The sequence below is a fragment of the Leucopleurus acutus genome, assembly GCF_964270905.1.
Source record: "Leucopleurus acutus genome assembly, chromosome: 5".
NCBI lineage: Eukaryota > Metazoa > Chordata > Mammalia > Artiodactyla > Delphinidae > Leucopleurus > Leucopleurus acutus.
The window spans coordinates 60,440,540-60,462,893 of NC_139147.1; the positions used below are offsets into that span (position 1 = coordinate 60,440,540).

General features: G+C 38.3%; 1 protein-coding gene across 2 annotated transcripts in view; it reads right to left on the reverse strand.

Moving 5' to 3' along the window:
- Positions 1-22,354, reverse strand: part of CCDC191 (coiled-coil domain containing 191) — a 101,752-nt gene that overhangs the window by 44,100 nt on the left and 35,298 nt on the right. For both annotated transcript variants that reach the window (XM_082839958.1, XM_082839957.1), the window contains exons 8-9: positions 14,832-15,022; positions 6,415-6,661 (exon numbers count right to left, since the gene is read on the reverse strand). In XM_082839958.1, coding sequence (XP_082696084.1) covers positions 6,415-6,661; positions 14,832-15,022 — 438 coding nt within the window. The remainder of the gene's footprint in view (positions 1-6,414; positions 6,662-14,831; positions 15,023-22,354) is intronic.

A 22,354-nucleotide genomic window follows, 5' to 3' on the forward strand; every position in this document is an offset into this window, starting at 1 on the left:
CTGACATAAAGTTACATAAATTGCCTAGGGGAAGGGACCAAATAAGCATCCTCATGATCCCCCTTTGTTGAGACACTAAGCTTAAATTAAAACCAGCCTACTTGCTGGCAGTAATAACAATAATCACAATAAAAAGCAAGGCTGGGAATCATCCACGTGTTCAATTTAACTTCACACATTTGAGTTAAGTATTGATACTTAAAGGCATTATGTAGAAGGTGGCAGGGGAAGGGTTGGGGGAAGGATAGATTGGGCGTTTGAGATCGACATAAACACACTGCTATATTTAAATAGATAACCAACAAGGACCTACTGCATAGCACAGGGAACTCTGCTCAATATTTTGTAATAACCTAAATGGGAAAAGAATTTGAAAAAGAATCAATACATGTATAAGTATAATCGAATCACTTTGCTGTACACCTGAAACTAACACAACATTGTTAATCAATGATACTCCAATATAAAATAAAACTTAAGAAAAAAGAAAATGAGTTAAATAGGTTTCCCTACAGATTAATAATTCTGAACTTAGAGCACAGAATTTAAAATAAATGTACAATGTAAAAGAATGAAATTAGAACACTCCCTAACACCACACACAAAAATAAACTCAAAATGGATTAAAGAACTAAATGTAAGGCCAGACACTATCAAACTCTTAGAGGAAAACATAGGCAGAACACTCTATGACATAAATCACAGCAAGATCCTTTTTGACCCACCTCATAGAGAAATGGAAATAAAAGCAAAAATAAAAAAATGGGACCTAATGAAACTTAAAAGCTTTTGCACAGCAAAGGAAACCATAAACAAGGCGAAAAGACAACCCTCAGAATGGGTGAAAATATTTGCAAATGAAGCAACTGACAAAGGGTTAATCTCCAAAATTCACAAGCAGCTCATGCAGTTCAATATCAAAAAACCCAATCCAAAAATGGGCAGAAGACCTAAATAGACATTTCTCCAAAGAAGATATACAGATGGCCAACAACCACATGAAAGGATGATCAACATCAGTAATCACTAGAGAAATGCAAATCAAAACTACAATGAGGTATCACCTCACACCAGACAGAATGGCCATCACCAAAAAATCTACAAGCAATATGTGCTGGAGAGGGTGTGGAGAAAAGGGAACCCTCTTGCACTGTTGGTGGGTATGTAAATTGATACAGCTACTATGGAGAACAGTATGGAGGTTCCTTAAAAAACTAAAAATAGAACTATCATATGCCCCAGCAACCCCACTACTGGGCATATACCCTGAGAAATCCATAATTCAAAAACAGTCATGTACCACAATGTTCATTGCAGCTCTATTTACAATAGCCAGGACATGGAAGCAACCTAAGTGTCCATCGACAGATGAATGGATAAAGAAGATGTGGCACATATGTACAATGGAATATTACTCAGCCATAAAAAGAAACGAAATTGAGTTATTTGTAGTGAGGTGGATGGACCTACACACTGTCATACGAGTGAAGTAAGTCAGAACAAGAAAAACAAATACTGTATGCTAACACATATATATGGAATCTAAAAAAAAAAAGTGGTTCTGAAGAACCTAGGGGCAGCACAGGAATAAAGATGCAGACGTAGAGAATGGACTTGAGGACATGGGGAGGGGGAAGGGTAAGCTGGAACAAAGTGAGAGAGTGGCATGGACTTACATATACTATCAAATGTAAAATAGATAGCTAGTGGGAAGCAACCGCATAGCACAGGGAGATCAGCTCAGTGCTTTGTGACCACCTAGAGGGGTGGGATAGGGAGGGTGGGAGGGAGACGCAAGAGGGAAGAGTTATGGGGATATATGTATATGTATAGCTGATTCACTTTGTTATAAAGCAGAAACTAACACACCATTGTAAAGCAATTATACTCCAATAAAGATGTTAAAAAAATAAATAAAATAAATGTACAACTAGGAAAGTTATTTGTATTCATATATGACAAATAATTAAAAATAAAATAAAACAAAACTTAACTGTATATAGTACCAAACACCATAAATAAACCAAAAAGACAAATAAAAACAATGAAAAAAACCTGCAGAATATATAATAATAAAAGCATCAATAGTCTTAAAAATATAAAGAGCTCCTATAAACAAGAAAAAGATATATATTCAAGGATAAAAATGGATAAAAGGTATCAGTATTCATCTTTCTATACCCATTTTCAGATATATATATATGTAAATGGAAAATATAAAAAATGTTTAACCTCACTAGTAATAAAAAATGCAAATGTTGAAGCAATAGTAACACAAAAAATATTTTACTTGTCAACTTGGCAAAAATGATAAATATGTTATCAGGCAGGAAAACAGGTACTTCTTTGACACAACCTTCCTGGAAGGGCAATTTGGTAAAAGTCTTTAAAATATGCATTCTATTTTTAGGTATTTATCCTAAGTAAAGCCTTATGGATGTGTGCAAAGACTTAGCTACTTGTTCACTGAAGCTCTGTTTATAATAGTGGTAAACTAGAAACAACTTAAATGTCCAGCAACAAAGAAGGAGGTATACAGTCTAGCTCGTGGTTCATGATAGAATTTTATGCAGCCATTAAAAAAGATGGCACAGAATGACAGTCCTTAACCAGGGGTTATTCATCAGGTTCACCCGTGGAACTTTAAAAAAAGTATGGTGCCCCACACCCAGAAATTCTGATTTAGTAGGTCTGATTCTGTGTTATACTCTCAGTTGGGAACTACTGTTGCAGAAGTAGATTTAGTGACACAGAAAATTCTCATTATATTGCAGAAAATAACTTTAGAAAAAACAGATTACGTTATTATTAAGTAGAAAAATATATTCTCATCAAAGTGGGTATAGAGGGAACATATCTCACCATAATAAAAGCCATTTATGATATACCCATAGCCAATATAATATTCAATGGTGAAAAGCTGAAAGCCTTCCCAATAAATTCAGGAACAAGACAAGGATGCCCACTCTCACCACTTCTATTCAACACAGTATTGGAAGTCCAAGTCACAGCAATCAACAAGAAAGAGAAATAAAAGGTATCCAAGTTGGAAGAGAAGAGGTAAAACTGTCACTATTTGCAGATGACATGACTCTCTATACAGGGAACAATAAAGACTCTACACAAAAACTATTAGAACTAACAAATGGATTCAGTAAGGGGACTTCCCTGGAGGTCCAGTAGTTAAAACTCCATGCTTCCACTGCAGGGGGCATGGGTTTGATCCCTGATCGGGGAACTAAGATCCTGCATGCCATGTAGCATGGCCAAAAAAAAAAAAAAAAAAAAAAAAGGAATTCAGTAAGGTAGCAGGATACAAGATTAACATACATAAATCTGTTCCATTTGTTAATACTAACAATGAAATATCAGAACAAGGAAGCAAAAAAGAAAATCCTATTTAAAATTACATCATATTGGCACAATACTGTAAATCAACTATACTTCAATAAATAAAATAAAGTTGTGTCCAAAAAAACCTAGGAATAAACTTAACCAAGGAAGTGAAAGACCTATACACTGAAAACTACAAAACACTGATAAAGGAAACTGAAGGTGATTCAAAGAAATGGAAAGATATCCCATGCTCTTGAATTGGAATAATTCATACTATTAAAATGGCCATACCGGGCTTCCCTGGTGGTGCAGTGGTTGAGAGTCCGCCTGCCGATGCAGGGGACATGTGTTCGTGCCCTGGTCCAGGAAGATCCCACATGCCGCGGAGTGGCTAGGCCCGTGAGCCATGGCTGCTGAGCCTGTGTGTCCAGAGCCTGTGCTCCACAATGGGAGAGGCCACAACAGTGAGAGGCCCGCGTACCACAAAAAAAAAAAAAAAAAAAAAGGCCATACTACCCAAAGCTATCTACAGATTAAATGCAACCCCTATCAAAATACTCATGACATTTTCCACAGAACTATAACTAATAATCCTAAAATTTATATGGAATCTCAAAAGACCAGTATTGCCAAAGCAGTCCTGAAGAAAAAAACAAAGCTGGAGGCATAACACTTCCAGACTTCAGACAATACTACAAAGCTACAGTAATCAAAACAGCATGGTACTGGCACAAAAACATACATACAGATCAATGGAACAGAATAGACAGCCCAGAAATAAACCCACACACCTACGGTCAATTAATCTATGACAAAAGAGGCAAGAATATACAATGGAGAAAAAAGTCTCTTCAGCAAGTGGCGCTGGGAAAGCTGGACAATCTCATGTAAATCAGTGAAATCAGAATATTCCTTCACACCATATACAAAAATAAACTCAAAATGGTTTAAAGACCTAAATATAAGACATGATATCATCAAACTCCTAGAAGAGAACATAGGCAAAACATTCTTAGACATAAATCATAGCAATATTATCTTAGATCAGGCTCCCAAAGCAAAAGAAATAAAAGCAAAAATAAACCTAATCAAACTACTAAAAAGCTTTTGCACAGCAAAGGAAACCATCCACAAAATGAAGAGACAACACACTGAATGGGAGAAAATATTTGCAAACAATGCAACTGACAAGGAGTTAATATCCAAAATATACAACAATGCATACACCTCAATATCAAAAAAGCAAACAACCCAATAAAGAAAATGGGCAGAAGACCTAAATAAACATTTTTCCAAAGACATACAGATGGCCAACAGGCACATGAAAAGATGCTCAGCATCACTAATTATTAGAGAAATGCAAATCAAAACCACAATGAGGTATCACCTCACACTGGTCAGAGTAGCTATCATCAAAAAGTCCACAAATAATAAATGCTGGAGAGGGTGTGAAGAAAAGGGAATCCTTATACACTGTCAGTGGGAATGTAAATTGGTGCATCCACTATGGAAAACAGTATGGAGATTCCTTAAAAAAATAAAAATAGAGCTACCATATAGATCCAGCAATCCCACTCCTGGGCATACATCCAGAAAAAATGAAAACTCTAATTTGAAAAGATACATACACCTCAATGTTCATAGCAGTACTATTTACAATAGCCAAGACATGGAAACAACCCAAGTGCCTATCAACAGACGACTGGTTTAAGAAGATGTGGTGTATATATATACAGTGGACTATTACTCAGCCATAAAAAAGAATGAAATATTGCCATTTGCAGCAACATGGGTGGACCTAGATAATATCATGCTAACTGAAGTAAATCAAACAGAGAAAGACAAATATTATGTGATATCACTTACGTGTGGAATTTAAAAAATAATACAGATGAATGTATATACAAAACTGAAATAGAGCCACAGACATAGAAAACAGACTTATGGTTACCAAAGGGAAAAGGGAAGGGGGAGAGATAAATTAGGAGTATGGGATTAATAGATACAAATTACTGTATATAAAACAGATAAGCAACAAGGATTTACTGTATAGCACAGGGAACTATATGCAATATCTTGTAATAACCTATAATGGAAAATAATCTGAAAAATATATATATATAACTGAATCACTTGTGCCGTATACCTGAAACTAACAGAATATTGGAAATCAACTGTATTTCAACTAAAAAAAAAAAGGAAGAAAAAATACATGGCCTTGGGCTTCCCTGGTGGCGCAGTGGTTGAGAGTCCGCCTGCCGATGCGGGGGACACGGGTTCGTGCCCCGGTTCGGGAAGATCCCACATGCTGCAGAGCGGCTGGGCCCGTGAGCCATGGCCACTGAGCCTGCGCATCCAGAGCCTGTGCTCTGCAACGGGAGAGGCCACAACAGTGAGAGGCCCGCATACCGCAAAAAAAAAACAAAAAAACATGACCTTCCTTTTCCTGTATTATGACAGATTAGATATCCTCAATGACTTGACTGAAGAAAATTTAAAAGCTAAATAGAACATTAAAGAGAAAAATCTGCATATGCCTGAATAGAGAAAAGACAAGATGGCTATACTTCAACATGTGGTTATTTATTGGTGGTTATCTCTAAATGATAGAATTATTGCCTACTTTTCTTTTTCCTCTGTCATTTTCTCCTGCCAAATTGCTACAATTAATACATATGATTCTTCTTATTAGGAAAATAAAAACTTAAACATTCCCGTCTTATAAGTCACAAGCTCATTTAGAAAGGAAATGCCTGACAATCAAATAAGAGGTGTTCAAGAGTTGTAAACAATGCTTTATATATCTGCTCCTGAAAGAGTCTTTCGCTTAGTTGTTTTAAATTCCCTGTCTATATTACGTCTTTACCAAGTTTCAACTACACCAGTCTGTATGTGATTATAAAAGAGGATTCAGTTCAAGAAAATCAACACTGACTGAAAGATAAACTTTGTGCACTGTAGCAGCTCTCATCTTTTAGATAGCCCAGGCCACGCAACCTGACAACAGCTAACACACCCCAGGCTATACAAGTATAAAGCTCAAAAGCAGGAAGACTAAGCAAATGAAAAGCAACTTACCTCTCCATTTCTAGGGGGATCCTCCATGGCTGTTGCCTCCTCAAGTAGACTGATGCTTGATGACACGTTTGCACTGAGTTTCCCTAGTGATGCTGCCTTCAGCAGCTCATTCATTTTCTTCCTAGTTTCCTCCTTTGTAACACCCAGCTCTCTGTTTTGGATCTCTGCACGATGCCAATGCTGCCATTCTGTAAAATGGTGTCGGAGAACTTGTTTCCGGTTATAGTCAGTGGCCAGTTGTTGTTTTCTAAGAAACAAAGCACTTCCATTAAAAAAAAGAAGCCATTTACTGCTTTTTGGTTGATAATATAAATGAAATACAAGTCCAAAGGAGTCCCAGAAATGCTCCATTTTAGCTCCAGCTTATTCTTTTATTTAAGCTCAAAGGAATCATTTTATAAAGCTCCCCAAGGCAAAGGGTCTGCTCATAGAAGTCATTGGCACCTCAAGGCATTGCTTCAGAAGAGTGACTGTTCTGTTCTATCACATCACAAAGGCATATTAAATTTTCTGATTACGATAAAATAGTTTCTGAGAGCTTTTGGAGGGGAAGGAGCAGAAAGAATAGGTATTCAAATATCTGCTTTTAAAAAATATGCATACATGAGGGAGATATTCAGCTATACTTGCAAATCTAAGGAAGACAAGAGGTTTGGGAGAAAAAGAAAGGAACGAAACTTAACAAGTGAATTGTCAATAATTAAGTATAAGACTTATAAAAATCAACATGAAATTATGAGGGTGGATCTTGTGAAAGAAGGACTTGGTCAGGGAAAGGCTCTCTATAGAGAAGGTCTCATTTACCAAAGCCATAAACTGAGTGAATAAAGAACTGCTTTGTGAAGACACTTGTTGAACATTAGAAACGTGTGAAGGGCATACACAAGGCACTTGCTCTCAGAGAACTCACTCACAGTCTAGTAGGGGGTCTGATTCACTCTCTTCCTAAGGAGGAGCTCCTTTTGATTCCTGGAAACTTCATGATGTTAGGGGACGTGCCTGAGTGGAGTTGGGAACTGCCAGCTACATTCCCCTCCCAAAGGGACACTCCATTTAGGAGACATGTTTGTGGTAGCCAGTTGAGAATTCAAGTGTAGAGCTTTCTGAGATCAATCTATAAGTGGATGATTATTGTCTCTGAAGAAGTGAGCTGTAGAGCTTGGAACTTATGTCGCAACCGGGGTCAGTTTCGAGGTTTAAGATCTGATTGTTTAGATACCTACGTGATTTTATCTTGTAAAGATGACTGGAATAAGGTCTCTACAACACTATTTGCATATCCATTTCTGTTAAACATAAATAATGTTTAACCCACCTCATGGACTTTTTGGGGTCATATCAAAAAAATCGTAACATTTTAAGCCAATGAGTCAGAAGAACATTTCTACAGTTCTTAAATGCTTAAGTGACTTTTAAACCTTTTTTGACTGCCACCTAAAGAAAAAAGTGTCACACTATGACTTCAAAATAAGTTGATGTGTGTACATGTGCATGAAACAAAAGTATATATAATTGAAACAAAGGTTCCACCAAACGATATTCACCCTTACTACCAGAGGTGTACTCCAATGTTTCTTTTCTAATCTTTTCTATTTTTTAAAAAATATGCCTCATCTTGAGCCTGATTTTAGGACCCATTAATGAGTTAAAACCCTTAGCTTGAAATACTACTCTAGAGTCACAGAATTTAATATTATGTCGGAGAAGTTGGGTGAAACAACCAATTAGTGAGAGTAGTGTTGACTGAAATAATAGAATTCAGGGTAAATGCTAACAGCAATTCTGCCAAGAGCATATTTCATTATATATAATTGCTTCTTTCTAATGCAATGATAGATAATAAATATGATTGACTGATGGTTTTTATAATAAAAATACAATATAGGTGGTAATAAACATCTATATATAATATTTTACTTTGATGAAAAAAAGAAAGTATCTGAGACTGAATAACCTTGAAATAAAAATTTTAAAAGAAATAAGAATAAATCAGGTAGCAACACAGGGTAAGAACAAAGCTCCAAAAATATCAATGTCTAAATAGTGAAACAAACAAAACACCTGATGGCATTTTACTCAAGTAAGTGGAAATCATGTATTTCCACAGACTAGAAGACATATGTTGCTCTGTCTGATTAATGTAAAATTTGATTTACATCAATCTGCTTAGGAAGGAGGAGTGTGAAATCTACCTGATGAGTTAATTTCATGTTTTTACAGCATAAACAGCCAAAAGCCACACTGGAGTTCTGACTGTCAAGGAGAGGGTTATTTGGACAGTATGAAAAGGCAAAGAGAAAAATATTTCTGGTAAATATAACAAAAAGACTAAACAGTAAAAAAAAAAAAAGGTGGGTTAAAAACTGCGTGTTAATTATTGTGTTTAGAGCCCTCTCTATCATGATCATGCAGGAGATTTGAAGATGTGCTTAAGATATCTATGTTCATGGGAAGGGTAAGAACACAGAAGCTAGGGATCCAGAGACAAGACTGGTTGTACTCTTGCTCGCTTGCAGTTCACTTCAGCAGAGTGACAATATTGCAGATTAAGTCCATTTCTATACTTTTTTTTAAAGAATGGATGCACTTATAAAGTTATTTATTTTATTTATTAATTTTTGGTTGCGTTGGGTCTTCGTTGCTGCACACAGGCTTTCTCTAATTGCCATGAACGGGGGCTGCTCTTCACTGCGGTGTGCAGGCTTCTTATTGCGGTGGCTTCTCCTGTTGCAGAGCACGGGCTCTAGGCACGCAGGCTTCAGTAGTTGCAGCACGCAGTCTCAGTAGTTGTGGCGCACGGGCTTAGCTGCTCTGTGACATGTGGGATCTTCCGGGATCAGTGCTCAAACCCACGTCCCCTGCACTGGCAGGCGGACTCCCAACCACTGCGCCACCAGGGAAGTCCCCATTTCTATACTTTTTAAATAATGACACTAAAAACACAAATATTTCTGAAAGTGAAAAATCACTTAAATTTCTTAAATGCTTAGTCAGATGTGATTACTTGGGCATGCTAACCCAAAGAAATGGTTCTACAGTTCCCAGATAATCATAAAATGAAGGACAGAGTTTCTTTATGGAAAACATCCTATCCCAATATGTTTCCAAGCTGAAATCAGGGAATTTCTGGCAAGGGTCTATAAACTGATCATTATAATTATACAACTGCATGCAGAGAAAGACTGTCTCTAAAGAACTAAGAATATAAGATATATAGGTTTAAATAGGAATTTAAATATGAACCAGGATGCTTAGAATCAACACCTCAAATGATACTCAGTTATTGATGCACATTCTAAAACACAGTAGTCAGAAGAACACCAACTAGATATAGGACACTGGGCAAGCAGCTGAAAGTATCTAAATTCCTCCTCAAAGATGGTGTCACTCTAACAACAACAACAAGCCCTATACTGCCTATCCTACAGGATTTTGTTTTTAAAGATGTAATTAAATTTTAAAAAGAACCTGAAAATATAGAACAAATTCACATGTAAGGTAATAACACTACCTTAGGACAAGACTACTAGATATCTAAAAAGTGTCTTGAATTTTTTAAAGGGAAATGAGAAATGACAAATAAATAACCACAACTACTGATCTGATTGAGTGCTGAAATCTGAACAGAACATAAAAATAGCAACGATGCAAACAGCTGCATTTGGGACGGGCAGGTTCAGCAGGAATAGGAATGCATAAGCTAATGCATTCAGAAATGCACCAGGCAGCCCCCCAGGGAAAATGTGGAAGATAACACAGTTCTGTTTTAAAGAGCTTTAAAGTGAGCCAGTCAATGCAAGTCTGGTCCTCCTGCCTCTCTGGCAGATACCAGGAGCTTTATCAGCTTCAGATGCCATGCAATTTCTAGCCTCTCAACTGGATACCCAGGTGAGCACGGAGGGAAGGGCAATGGACCATGACTAACAGAGGTGCTCCATAAATGACTGCCCTAACGCACGCTGAAATCAGGAGTGCTGGGAATGGGGAATATCTGACAGTCTCTTTTCAAGTCAGTCTCCCCACCCCTAGGCTAGCCTGGCGGGTTCACCCCAGCCTGTTCCCACACAAGCTGCATATGTGCTGGTTTACCAGTTTTCTCCTAAACTGAAAAGTGCTCTCTTCCACTTAGCCACGATCTGTCTCTCTCAGAAGATGGGACCAAAGAGTTTCTATTTTTAAAAAGCTGCTTGGGGGATTGTAATGCATGATAGCCAAGTCTATGTCACTCCTAAGTTTTTATATTATTGTGCCTTCTGTTGCAATTATTTTTAGTATTTGGGTAAATTTTTAACTTCTTCACTTAGACTGAAAACTCCTAGAAGGCAGGAGTACCCCTGCTGGTACTTAAGAAAGAGTCTAGGGACTTCCCTGGCAGTCCAGTGGTTAAGACCCCACACTCCCAATGCAGGGGACCCGGGTTCAATCCCTGGTCGGGGAACTAAGATCCCGCATGCTTCATGGCATGGCCAAAAAAAGTCTAGTACACAGTAAGCATCAGTAAAGCTGACTGACTGAATATATGCTATCAAACAGAATAAATGAATGAGTGAATGAATGAATGCCATGGTTTAAGGGACATCATAGGGCCAGTTTTTCTACTGGCCTGCCACTGTACCCTCAAATCCCCATCACTTACATTTTGGGCACTGTTTCCAGACAATGCCTATTAATGTATAAGTCTCCTGGGAGGGATAACATCAGTTGAGGAGTACAGAGACAGAGCATGAGGGGATAGAGGGACACAGGGAAGAGATAAAAGCCTGTTCCAGGAAAGGCCCAAAGTATTTGGTACTGAGTACCAAGGCTCAGGAAGGGTGGGTAGAGGATGTTGAAACAAATCCTGCTTCTTCCCAATTTGTCTAGGGCTGGCTGTAAATTGAGAGAAGAAGGGAGAGAGGAGGAATGAAAGATCTGGAGCCAACTTTCAGAAGTGAATATGCTAAAGAATTTAAAAATACAATTCAAATTCCCATACCACCATGTCCAAGGGTCTAATTTAGCATGTATACCAGAATTTTGTTGTATTGCCTGAGTGACTGAATCCTTAGTTAGAGTTTGGGAATATTTGTTAATGTTGCAATTGTATCACAATATTGTATTGAAATTTTATAACACCATTACCATAACTACTTTTAAAAGAAAAGAGATGGACAAAAATTCCTATTAGGGAAAGCAAGGTACATTTTTTAGAAGAAATACATGGATGACCTTGGAGTGGAGTGAGACTCTGAGCACAGGCTCAGTAAGAAAATATGGTGGCTGGACTTCCCTGATGGCGCAGTGGTTAAGAATCCTCCTGCTAACACAGGGGACATGGGTTCAAGCCCTGGTCTGGGAAGATCCCACATGCCATGGAGCAACTAAGCCTGTGCGCCACAACTACTGAGCCTGCGCTCTAGAGCCCGCGAGCCACAACTACTGAAGCCCATGTGCCTAGAGCTCATGCTCTGCAACAAGAGAAGCCACTGCAATGAGAAGCCTGCACACCGCAATGATGAGTAGCCCCCGCTCACCGCAACTAGAGAGAGCCCGCACGCAGCAACGAAGACTCAATGCAGCCAAAAATAAATAAATAAATAAATTTATAAAAAAGAAAATATGGTGGCTAAATCATGAATGAGAAGAAGCAAGGGATCTGTTGTTGCTCCAGAGAGAAAGTGGGAAGAACAAAAAGGAAAGAAGGCAAAGAAAGAAGCCCAAAAGGCTGGGCCCTACATAGCCAGTAAGAGGAAAGCCCAAGTGGCAAAAACAAATGCGGATTCAAGAGCTGGAGGCTAAGGACACAGCTGACATCTGAGAAACAGACACAGCAAATGATTTCCATGTCTAGGTGGATGGGCCAAAGAACCACCTATGTCTTGCCAATCTGGTAAGAGTTTAGTTGCTACAATGAGCAACCCATCTACAATAAATGCGCTCTATCCCTCGATCTCACTATTTAGAAAAAAGTGCTTGAAAATGTTATGGAGTTAAATTGCAGGAGAGGAAGCAACTGAGCTCTTCATTCATCCACTAACTCACCTATTATTCAACAATTATGTATTTGGTGTACACAGAGGAACTGGGAGAGACTCTGATGAGCACGGTAAAGAGGGTCCTAGCTCTTCTGACACCCCCGATCCCACTGACATTTCTTGGTTTCTGCTTGTATTGATAGTAGCTACCTTTGAGCTTTTTTCTCCACCTCTATTATTCCAACCTTCTTTGAACAAAATCACCTAACAATTTCCTAAAACAATCTCTAGAACAAAGAACAACATGCAGAGGCCTGGGATCTGTAGGAAAGCAGCATGAAGGACAGTTTGTATCTAATAGCTCCTTTCTTATATGTTTCTAGCATAACCTGTTATTTGTTCATTATTGCTCTTGTTTTACATCTATAATCATCTGAAGTCAACTGCAATATAACTGAAAAACATGACTGTCTTAGGGAGCCATCACCTACATGCTATTTAACTAGGAGCAGCATGTTACAGGAAAAAGCATCTAACTCAGCATCGAAAGGACCAGGCTCTAGTCCTGGACTGGCTACTCGTAACTTTAGGACTTGAGACAGTTGTTTATCCTTTTTGTGCCTTACTTTTATCATCTGTAAAATGAGGGGCTGGATTAGATGCTCCTTGAGGTGCTTTCCTACTCTAAGAACTTTTTGCTCTAAAGTTTTATAGTAAAAAAAATTATTATAAGTTAAATATTTTCTAACTCTGACAGTTAAAAAAATGTAGCACCCATTCTGAACATTTAAAAATAGACACTTGAAAATAATTCACAGATATGAGACAAGAAGTTCTAAGAGGATCTTTAAAAAAAATTGGCACATAATGCTATTATGAAATCCCCATTTAGTGCTTTTATATTTAAATAGTTTAATTGGAATGGAATCTGAAGTTCTTCAGATTTTTCTTCTACAAGTTTCTTCTGGCATGTAAATTTCATAGACCACTTTTACCTTTAACATCTTAGTTGCCACTCCCTCTATGCCCTCACTCATGATGCTTTCCCTTTCCAACACCTCCAGTTTCTCTTCTTTATCCAACAAATCCAGCTTTGAGTAAGTTATCATCCCAATTCCCTGGATCAATCACTAGGTCCTGAAAATTTAGACATAAATTGTGAAAGAGCTTTTTTTTTTTTCCCCACTGAAGATTTCCAGCAGCATAGTGTAGGAAAGGAAAACTGTCTAGGTCACCCTCCTGCTTAAAAACCTTCAGGAATTCACCTTTATTTACCTAAGAACGCCTAAACTCCTTGCCCTAGCATTTAAGGCCTTCCACAAGTTGATGAACTTGACAACCACATGCTTGATGATTTCCAGCCACACGTAATGCCATTATCTCATCTCCCTCTTTCTACCTAGGAATATCCTACTTACTGTTCAGAGCCCAGCAAGACCCATCTTCCTGATAAAGCCTTTCCGGACACTCTGTAGGAGCCTCCCCAGTTACTTCCCTCTACTATGTTCTCAGCAGCAGGAGATGCATTACAAAGTTTATAATGTTAATCTATACCTGTACTGTTTCTAGATCTCGTTTTCCCCACAAAACTGAGTTCTTTGAGGACAAGGGGCCATGTGTCAGACTCCTAAGTATTCTCCCCAGGGCCTGATGCTGTCACAGGAATGCACAACTCCAGGGGGCGCCATTCCCTTCTACATGACGATACTTTCATGTACCATTCATCCAATTTTTCACCCAGAAGGAATAACAGAGTTGCTCGTAGAAAAGTGATTAAACGTAAGACCGTGAACTGCTCCCTCCAGCTCCCCCAACCAATAAACAAATGGCTCCTTCTACATCTATGATTTCGGTTCAAGAATGCAAAGTTGACCTTGGAAATGAAAAGAAGAAAATGTATTTGATTTTAGGATGAAGGAACAAAGAAAGTTTTATTTGAAGGCAAATTCTGTGTCATTCACAAGCCTAAGAGGGAGCTGATATAAAGGTGTCCAAAACCTCTAAAGAAGGTGTGGGGGAAGGGAGAAATCACCCTTGCCAGGTCTGCCTTCCCAGATGAATGTTCCCTGTCTCCCTAATTAACATTCCATGTGCAGACAGTGATTTCTCTCAATGAGAATTACTACCACATAAGCCAAATTCTGTCTTCTAAATTGTAAGATGGTCCAGAGTGCAATGATACTACATCAAAGGATAAGGGAAAAAGCATAATACTTGCTTCCTTTAAAATAGGAAAGCATGTACATTGGTATATTTTAATCAAAATTTTTTTTTCGCTTAAATTTTCCATTACAAGTTTCTAGTTTGGGATGTAACAGAGAAAAACAGTGATTATCATATATTATAAGTAGATGAGATGATTCCAGTGAAAAGCATTTTTAGAGCTTATTTCTGGATTCTTCAGGAGGAAAGATGTCCTACATAAACATACTAGAAGGATTTTCATGGCATAAGTAATAGTACCTGTTTTCTTCCCTAAGGTCATTTTCCATGGCTTGAGTCTCCCGCCTCAACTTCTGGGATCTTGTGTAGTCTCTCCAGGCCCGCAGGACCTTCAGTTGCAACTTCCAGTCAGACAGGTTCCCAGCTTTCCCCAGCTTAATCCTATGATCAAGAATCAGCTTGTGCCAGGCAGAGAAATACCGTTTTTGACACTGCAATGGAAACATTGGAAAATCAGTACTAGGGTTTCTAATATCTACTAGTGAGAACCCTGTCCTCAGATATCCGCCTCACACTTTTTCTAACAAATCTAGGAACTGTTGTCTTGATCGAAGGGGAACAGACAATTGCTTTATGCTCAAATGACAAGAAAGATTCAAGCCATGCAACGAAGGCACTATCAGCCTCATGGCAAACTAAAACATTTAATTCTCATTGTAAGGCACCAGTCCTATGCAGAGCTGGAGTAACTGTCACAACTAAGATCTAAGTTAAGGGGCTTGTTTGAGAGACTTGAAAGGCCTGCTTCCAACAGATCTCCCCTGCCAGGCTGTCTTAGAGTTTAAAATACCATTAACCATTATCACCACTGATGTCCTGCACAAATGAACATGGGAGATCCCACAGGATGGAATGGGGTCTCTGGTCCCTGGGAACAAGATGGCTAAAAACAGCTTCAGCTGGGCTACCAATGACCACGTCAGGGCTTTGGTGAACACTCCTACAGAAGCTAGATACGCGGACTGCTTGCGTTCCTCCACTATATGTATCTGACAACAAATCAGACAAGGTCTACTGACCCTAAGCATGTCTCCAGAGAAGCAGTTATGGTCCTAGGCTAAGAAAATCTCTGCGATCTAGGCCTTGCCTACATCTTCTATCTTCACAGCAAACTTTATGCTCCTACTATATCAAATTATTTTCAGCTCTTGGTCTTATACCAACCACACTGTTCTGTGCTTTTCTATCTATGGTCATAGTAATTTCTCTGTCCTTTTCTGCCCTCTCTCTGCCTATTTCAAGAGTCACCTCTCTCAGGAAGCCCTCCTAATACCAATCACGCTCCCCACAGTGCCCTTCCACTGTGTTCCCAGAGCAACCTATGCTTTCTTTAGTCAAAATGGTCATCACACTGTGTTATAATCACCTGTTTACCAGTTTCCACAAGACTGTGAGCCTTCAGAAGGAGGGACTGGCAGATCTGAGAGTACCACGTGTGAGGAACACTGAAACAGAAAGTAACCTCACAGGAAGTGACTCTGGGAGGTATAGGAGATGCCTGCTGACCAGTTTCGAGAACTTGGTAGCCATATCAGGGTCAGCCCTATTTATTGCTTCTTTCTCTTTAAAAATACTTGTCTTTCACTATTTCAACATTTAGTAAGCTGTGTTTGAATTTGGGAATTCTGAAAAAAGTTGTTTAAGATATAATCTCTATTTTTGAAAGGTTATAGGGAGAGAGAATATATAAATTAAAAGACCAATAACATGAGAGAGCACAGGCTAGACTTCTTAGAAATAGCCCATTTGGCCTGAAATATTTTCTACAAAAGAAACCAATTATATTCCCATTTAGACAAACTACAAAATCTTCTTTATTATAATTTTCCATTAGGAGAAACCATGGCAGTCTTTAAAAAGCCCTGTTCCCTTTCCATTATGTCAAACGAGGGCATGTTTCCTAGACCTTTGCCTTTGATTCTGTGGAAGGAAAGGAGGGAAGGAGGGAGAGAGCAAGAGAACAGGGAGGAAGGGAGGAATGAATGAAGGGAAATTTGCTGAATATAAGATATGCCTTCAGTCATAACAAGGAAAAGACACACAGCTTCCTGGTTGAGAGGGTATGCTTTTTGCATTATTATTTGCTTATCTATCCCACAAAATACAGCATGGGGAAAAAAAAAAACAGTGTTAACTTGTGCACCATAGTCAAAAGAAAATCTATCTATTTACCAGATTCATTTAAGAGATTCTTCTTAAAAGACTTGATGAAATAGTCTATGTATGGGTAGTTATCTCTAATTTTAACTCCTGGAATATTTCTAATGATTAAATAGTACAAACATAATCCACCTTGACAATAATAGCACTATTAATAGTGTCCTTCTTGGATTTCCACATTTTTTTCTCTAGTCCAAAGCATTTCACATGTACTATTTTATTGACTCATAGACCATCATTACAAAATAGAGAGGCTGCAGATATTATGATTTACCTTACCAAGCCAAACTTCAAATAGAGAACGAATAATGACTATATTCACAAAGCAAAGAGTTAGTGGTATACCTAAGGCTAAATCCAAAACATTCAGGCATCCTGATGACCCTAATCTACTAGGCAAAAAGTCTCTTTTAAAGAGGAAGAACAAATTACTTGCTTGTTTTCTGAAAGAGAAAGAACTTGATATACAACTTACTACAGTAGAAAAGCACTGCTGGAAAATATCTGAATTTAAGAGGGGGATAATTTGAGGCTGTAAATGCCATAGTCAATATAATTCTTTAAAAATACTTAAGTTTAGACTGTGAGAGCAAAATGATCGGTTTTGAAGGTCTATAATTCAGTTTCACTACACAGAAGTTAATAGCAGCAAAGTGACATACTCATACAGTAACTGCTTTCTTGAAATCAACTTGCCATTGGTTTTTTTTTCCTGCCTACTCAAAAGAGCAATCCCATTTAAATTAAATTAAAAAAAATAAAAGTATGAATCAAGAATAGCCACTTAGTTATTCTTGATTCACAGCAAACATTATTTAGGCAAACAGGAGTCCCATAAATGTGCTTGGAGGAAAATACTTGGGAAAGGAAAACATTCTTGGTCCTGTCTTCTCTGGGAGAAGATGCTAGCACTCCACTCCAACTTAGAAGGGACAAGAAGTGGCAGAGTTCACAGTCACCATCTATTCACATTTCCTATTACCCTCCCCCAAGTGGCATCCCTGCAGCGCTCAGGCCCGCTTTTCCTCTTCAGTTCTACACTCGAACTACAGCAGTGCTCTATTCCTTTGCTCTTTGAAACAAGAACTATTATTTAAAACCGCAACTGGTCAGAAGAGGAACACCTTCTGCTTAAGCCAGAGAACTTAATGTTTGAACTAGATGGACAACTAGTCTGACCTTCCTCCGTTTCTTACCTAGTATTTATTTCTGCACCATGTTTTTATTCTGATAGATTCTCAGATACAGTCATGCGTTCTTTTAGTAACTTCTACCATCTCTTTATTATAGTTGTGGTGATAATTAAGGCTTGTTACAGGTAAGTAAAATACTGAAAATCACTGTAGGAAGAACTGCTCCTAAGAACTGCTCATATCTACAATAATTTTTAAAATAAAACACTAAAAAGTGAAATTTAGAAAGTTTTTAAGTGAAATGCTTTTCTCCTTTCAAAATCAAAATCTTCCACGAGACATCATTTGGTCATTAAGGATTCCACTCAAGAGAAGAAATGACAGCTCACCCTGCTAAATTTATTACCTGCACTGGAGTTACCCTCGTTTTGTTGGCAAGAAAAGCTCTTCCCTGAAGTGTAATCACACTGCTGTCACTGGGAATGATTGACGTTAGGTGGAACAGCAATTTGCTATCTAATCTTCATTGTAATTCTAACCCTGTCACTAGAGATGCTTGTTCTGATTAATGAAGTGGGTAACTCATCAAAATTCCTCAGCTATTTCCCTTTTGTCAGAAAGCTCAGTGATAATTGCATCAAAATTCTCAGTCATGGAAAAATAAACAATGAATTGTAAAGAGGACAAAAATATCAACAAGTTTACAATTTATTTTTGCCGAATGGAACTAAATGTGGTGCAACTGGTGGTCAAGGGGCGCCGGACAAGGACCAAAGGTTGGAGATAAAGGGCCCAGCTGACTCCTGGCTGCTCCCAGACCCAAAGGAACAGACAGATGCTCTAATACTACCCAAGAAAGCCGTCCTCCACTCCTTTTTTCCTTTTTGAGGACCACTACAGCTAGGCAGAAGACCCCACAGATGCTAAGAAGTATTTGATGGGTGGAGAGGAGGATCTTGTTCATGACGAAATGAATGACCCTGGGAAGAAGCAGCACTGAAAAGCAGTCCCCTATATCCCATCATATCCCTGATTTTCATAATTTTGCCCCAAAGAAAAGAGAGGAAATCACTGTGTCCCCTACTGCCAACCATATACACTCCCATAACTATTATAGATAAATATATTAGGGAAAATACATTCAGTTTTCAGCACACTGTGCTAAGACCTGGACTTGCTGTTGGGTTCCATGGAAAAGCCTAAACTCTGACAACCACTGCAATGTGAAATGGTAACACTGGCTACAGACAAAAAGCTACTTTTGTTATATACTGGAAGCTGTGATGCTCATTTTACTCCTGTATTTAATTTTTTCCCCTTCATTTTTTAAACTTAAAAAAAACCCTCACTCTATTACAGAAATTTCATAAACATACCCAAAAGGAGAACAGAAGAATAAACCCCTCACTCAGCTTCAAAAATTACCAGCATTATGCTGATTTTGTTTCATTTCTCTTCCACTAATTTTTCTTTCCTGGAGTATTTAAAAATAAATTCCAGACATCAGACATTGTATCATTTCACCCATAAATGCATTGATATATATTACTAACAAAAGGACATTTTGTAAATTCTTCTTAATTCTGCTAAGAAGTGTCAATCAATAATATTGCTGTATTTATCTAATTCTGTTTCACTGCAGAAGTAGCAGAATTTCAGAAAGCAACTGCTTAGTCTCATCATATTAAATTCTTAACCAATAAAATGCTCTGGGATCTTTTAAAGAAGAATGACCACAATACAGCCTAACCTGACTAGGATAGGGCTCCTTTCCCAACAAAGCCTGAACCAATTTTCATGACCTCATGTCTTTAGGGAAGGCAGGACTACTGCTCATCAGCTTCTCTTTCATCTTTCTTTCCCTTCTAGACCTTCTTCCTCCCTCTACAATCTCCACTCTCTGCCCACTCTCCCCACTCCAAGCATGCCCCACAAACATACACTATGCCAAAAGTACAGCTGACCTCAGAATATATTAGACAAATGCTGGATTCACCTCTAGGGGTCTCTGACAGTAAGGTGATGATGTGATGTCATTTGTTCCTCACCCATATGGTTCTTAAGGTCCGTATAAATATTCACCTGAAATTTCTAGTGTTTAGGGGAAAAGATACTCTACTCTGCATAATTTTAGAGAATGGGCTTCACTTATGCCAAAGGCTCTTTTCTTAACTTTTTAAAGGCAGAATTTAATCAGTACTTTTTCCAGAAGACAAAAAAAAGAAAATCAGATACTTTTGAATTAGAACCTCTGGGATCAAAACGGTGTTTTGAAAAGCAAAACACTCTTGCAATGTTTTGGTAAACTGGCTCTCGATGTCCCTTCTGTGAGAATGGAAAACCCGGGTTACTCAGAGGGTAAGGAAGAGTACAATAACAAACTAAACAACCTCTTTACCAACATCAACAAAATTTTATTCGGAAATTTTCCACAGAGTGGCTGTATGAAGTTATATATAATAATGCATCAAAGCCCTCCTAAAATGCACAGCACACAATGTCCTTGGCAATATGTTTAGAGGGGAGAGTTACATGAATCCCAATATTCTTCGTGTGTGTGCCCAACACTTCTCTTACTCTGCAGTTTTATTTGCAAAGAGGTTTTTCCTTCATTTTCTTCCCCAAACGTAAGACAACACTGCTGAGACGATAGCAGCAACTGCTATGTTTCAGCTCAGGAATGGTTGTGTTTCAGTGCTATGTAGGCAGTCCTGCTAAAACTAAGATTTTTGGGGAGGAATCAGGCTGTATAAATGAGGTTCTTAACTACAGTTTTCAACACCTTGAAAGAAAGAAAAAAAAAAAAAATGCAGGCTTCTCTTCTATGGATTCCCACATTCCCTCAGTTTAGTTCAGGGCAGCCTCCTGGAAGGCACTATGCCACAAGCATAACATCAACAATGCCTCCTTTGGGTCATTATTATCTTATCCTCTAACAGAGGTAGTAAACAAGCAACTCAAAACCTTCCCCCCCTAGAATTAAGATTTAGTTAGTGTCAACGCATCTTTCTTTGCTTTCAACTTTTACAAGCAGGAAAGAACATAGACTTTTTTATCTGAAGAAAACATAAAATGTATTTCAGAATAGGGTGAGAATTAAGAAGGCCACTTTCCAAACAGTATAAGAATTTCATACTTAATCCCTTGTTGTTTCTGCTAATTAGCACTGACATGTGGATTGCTGAATCTCCCCAAGAGATTTCACTGCAAGATCAAAGAGAAAGTAGGATAGGATGGAAGTAGAAAGTTTCTATATAAAAATAAGTGTTTTTGACAAAATAAAGAGACCTGGCAATGAAATGAGTGGGAAAGAGGCATGAACAGTGCTGCACCTGAACTTGTGTTTTGGTAAGAGAGCCTGCTCTGTTTCTCTCAGAAAGTCTCCTATTAAATAATGTGGCCCACGCATAGCACAGGGAGATCAGCTTGGTGCTTTGTGACCACCTAGAGGGGTGGGAAGGAGGGAGACACAGGAGGGAAGAGATATGGGGACATATGTATAACTGATTCACTTTGTTATAAAGCAGAAACTAACACACTATTGTAAAGCAATTATACTCCAATAAAGATGTTTAAAAATAAATAAATAAATAAATAAATTTCTGACCCACACACTCAAAAAAATAATGTGGCCCAAATGTGATGTTAAGAAGTTGTTTGGCAGAACAAACCCAGAGTCAAAGCACAAAGAATACAGGACCTAAAAGGGCCTGAACTAGAGCAACCCTTAGAAACAGATTCTTTGAAGTCTTCCTGCGAATTATATAGTTTGCCATTGGGTTTGTGCCAGTGAACCATTCTGAGGGTGCTGACAGGAGTTTCCTGCTATCTAACTGCTCACTGCAAGCCAGGTAGGCATTTTCCCGCTTTTTATTCTGTGGTCATATTTAGGCTGCTGAGTATCCAAGTTTCATCACCCAAGGGCAGCTTCAGCTCCTTCAGAGCCAGGCTAGGAATGTGGACTGGGACCAAGATAATGAGCCCAGAGGGCCTGCTACTCTGGTGGTGTTTACCAGAGGACATCCTGTCTCCAGCCAAGTCTACGTAAAAGCCTGAGGAGTGTGGAAAGCGGATTTCCCCCTGTGTCTCAGTTATACCCACATACACTGGGGAAATCTAAATTAGAGGTTCACTAACAATAATACACATGAATAACATAATCACATGGAAGGGGAAGGGGAAGAAAAGAACCAACCTAAGTAACTCTGGAAAACAATTTTGGCTGAGTAAGGCTGAAAACAAAAATAAGTGTACAAATATTACACTGTAGCTAGTAAATTTGTTTCCACAGCAGTATAGGTTACCAATTCTGAAACTACTTTTATAGTATACTAGGACTAAACAAATAAGTAAATATAATTTAGATAATAAGCTCCAGGTATAAACAAGCAAGGGGGAAAGGCTACACTAAAACCTATGGTGTTAGATTAGGGTTGAAGTTATTGTTATGAACTCACAATTATTTTAATA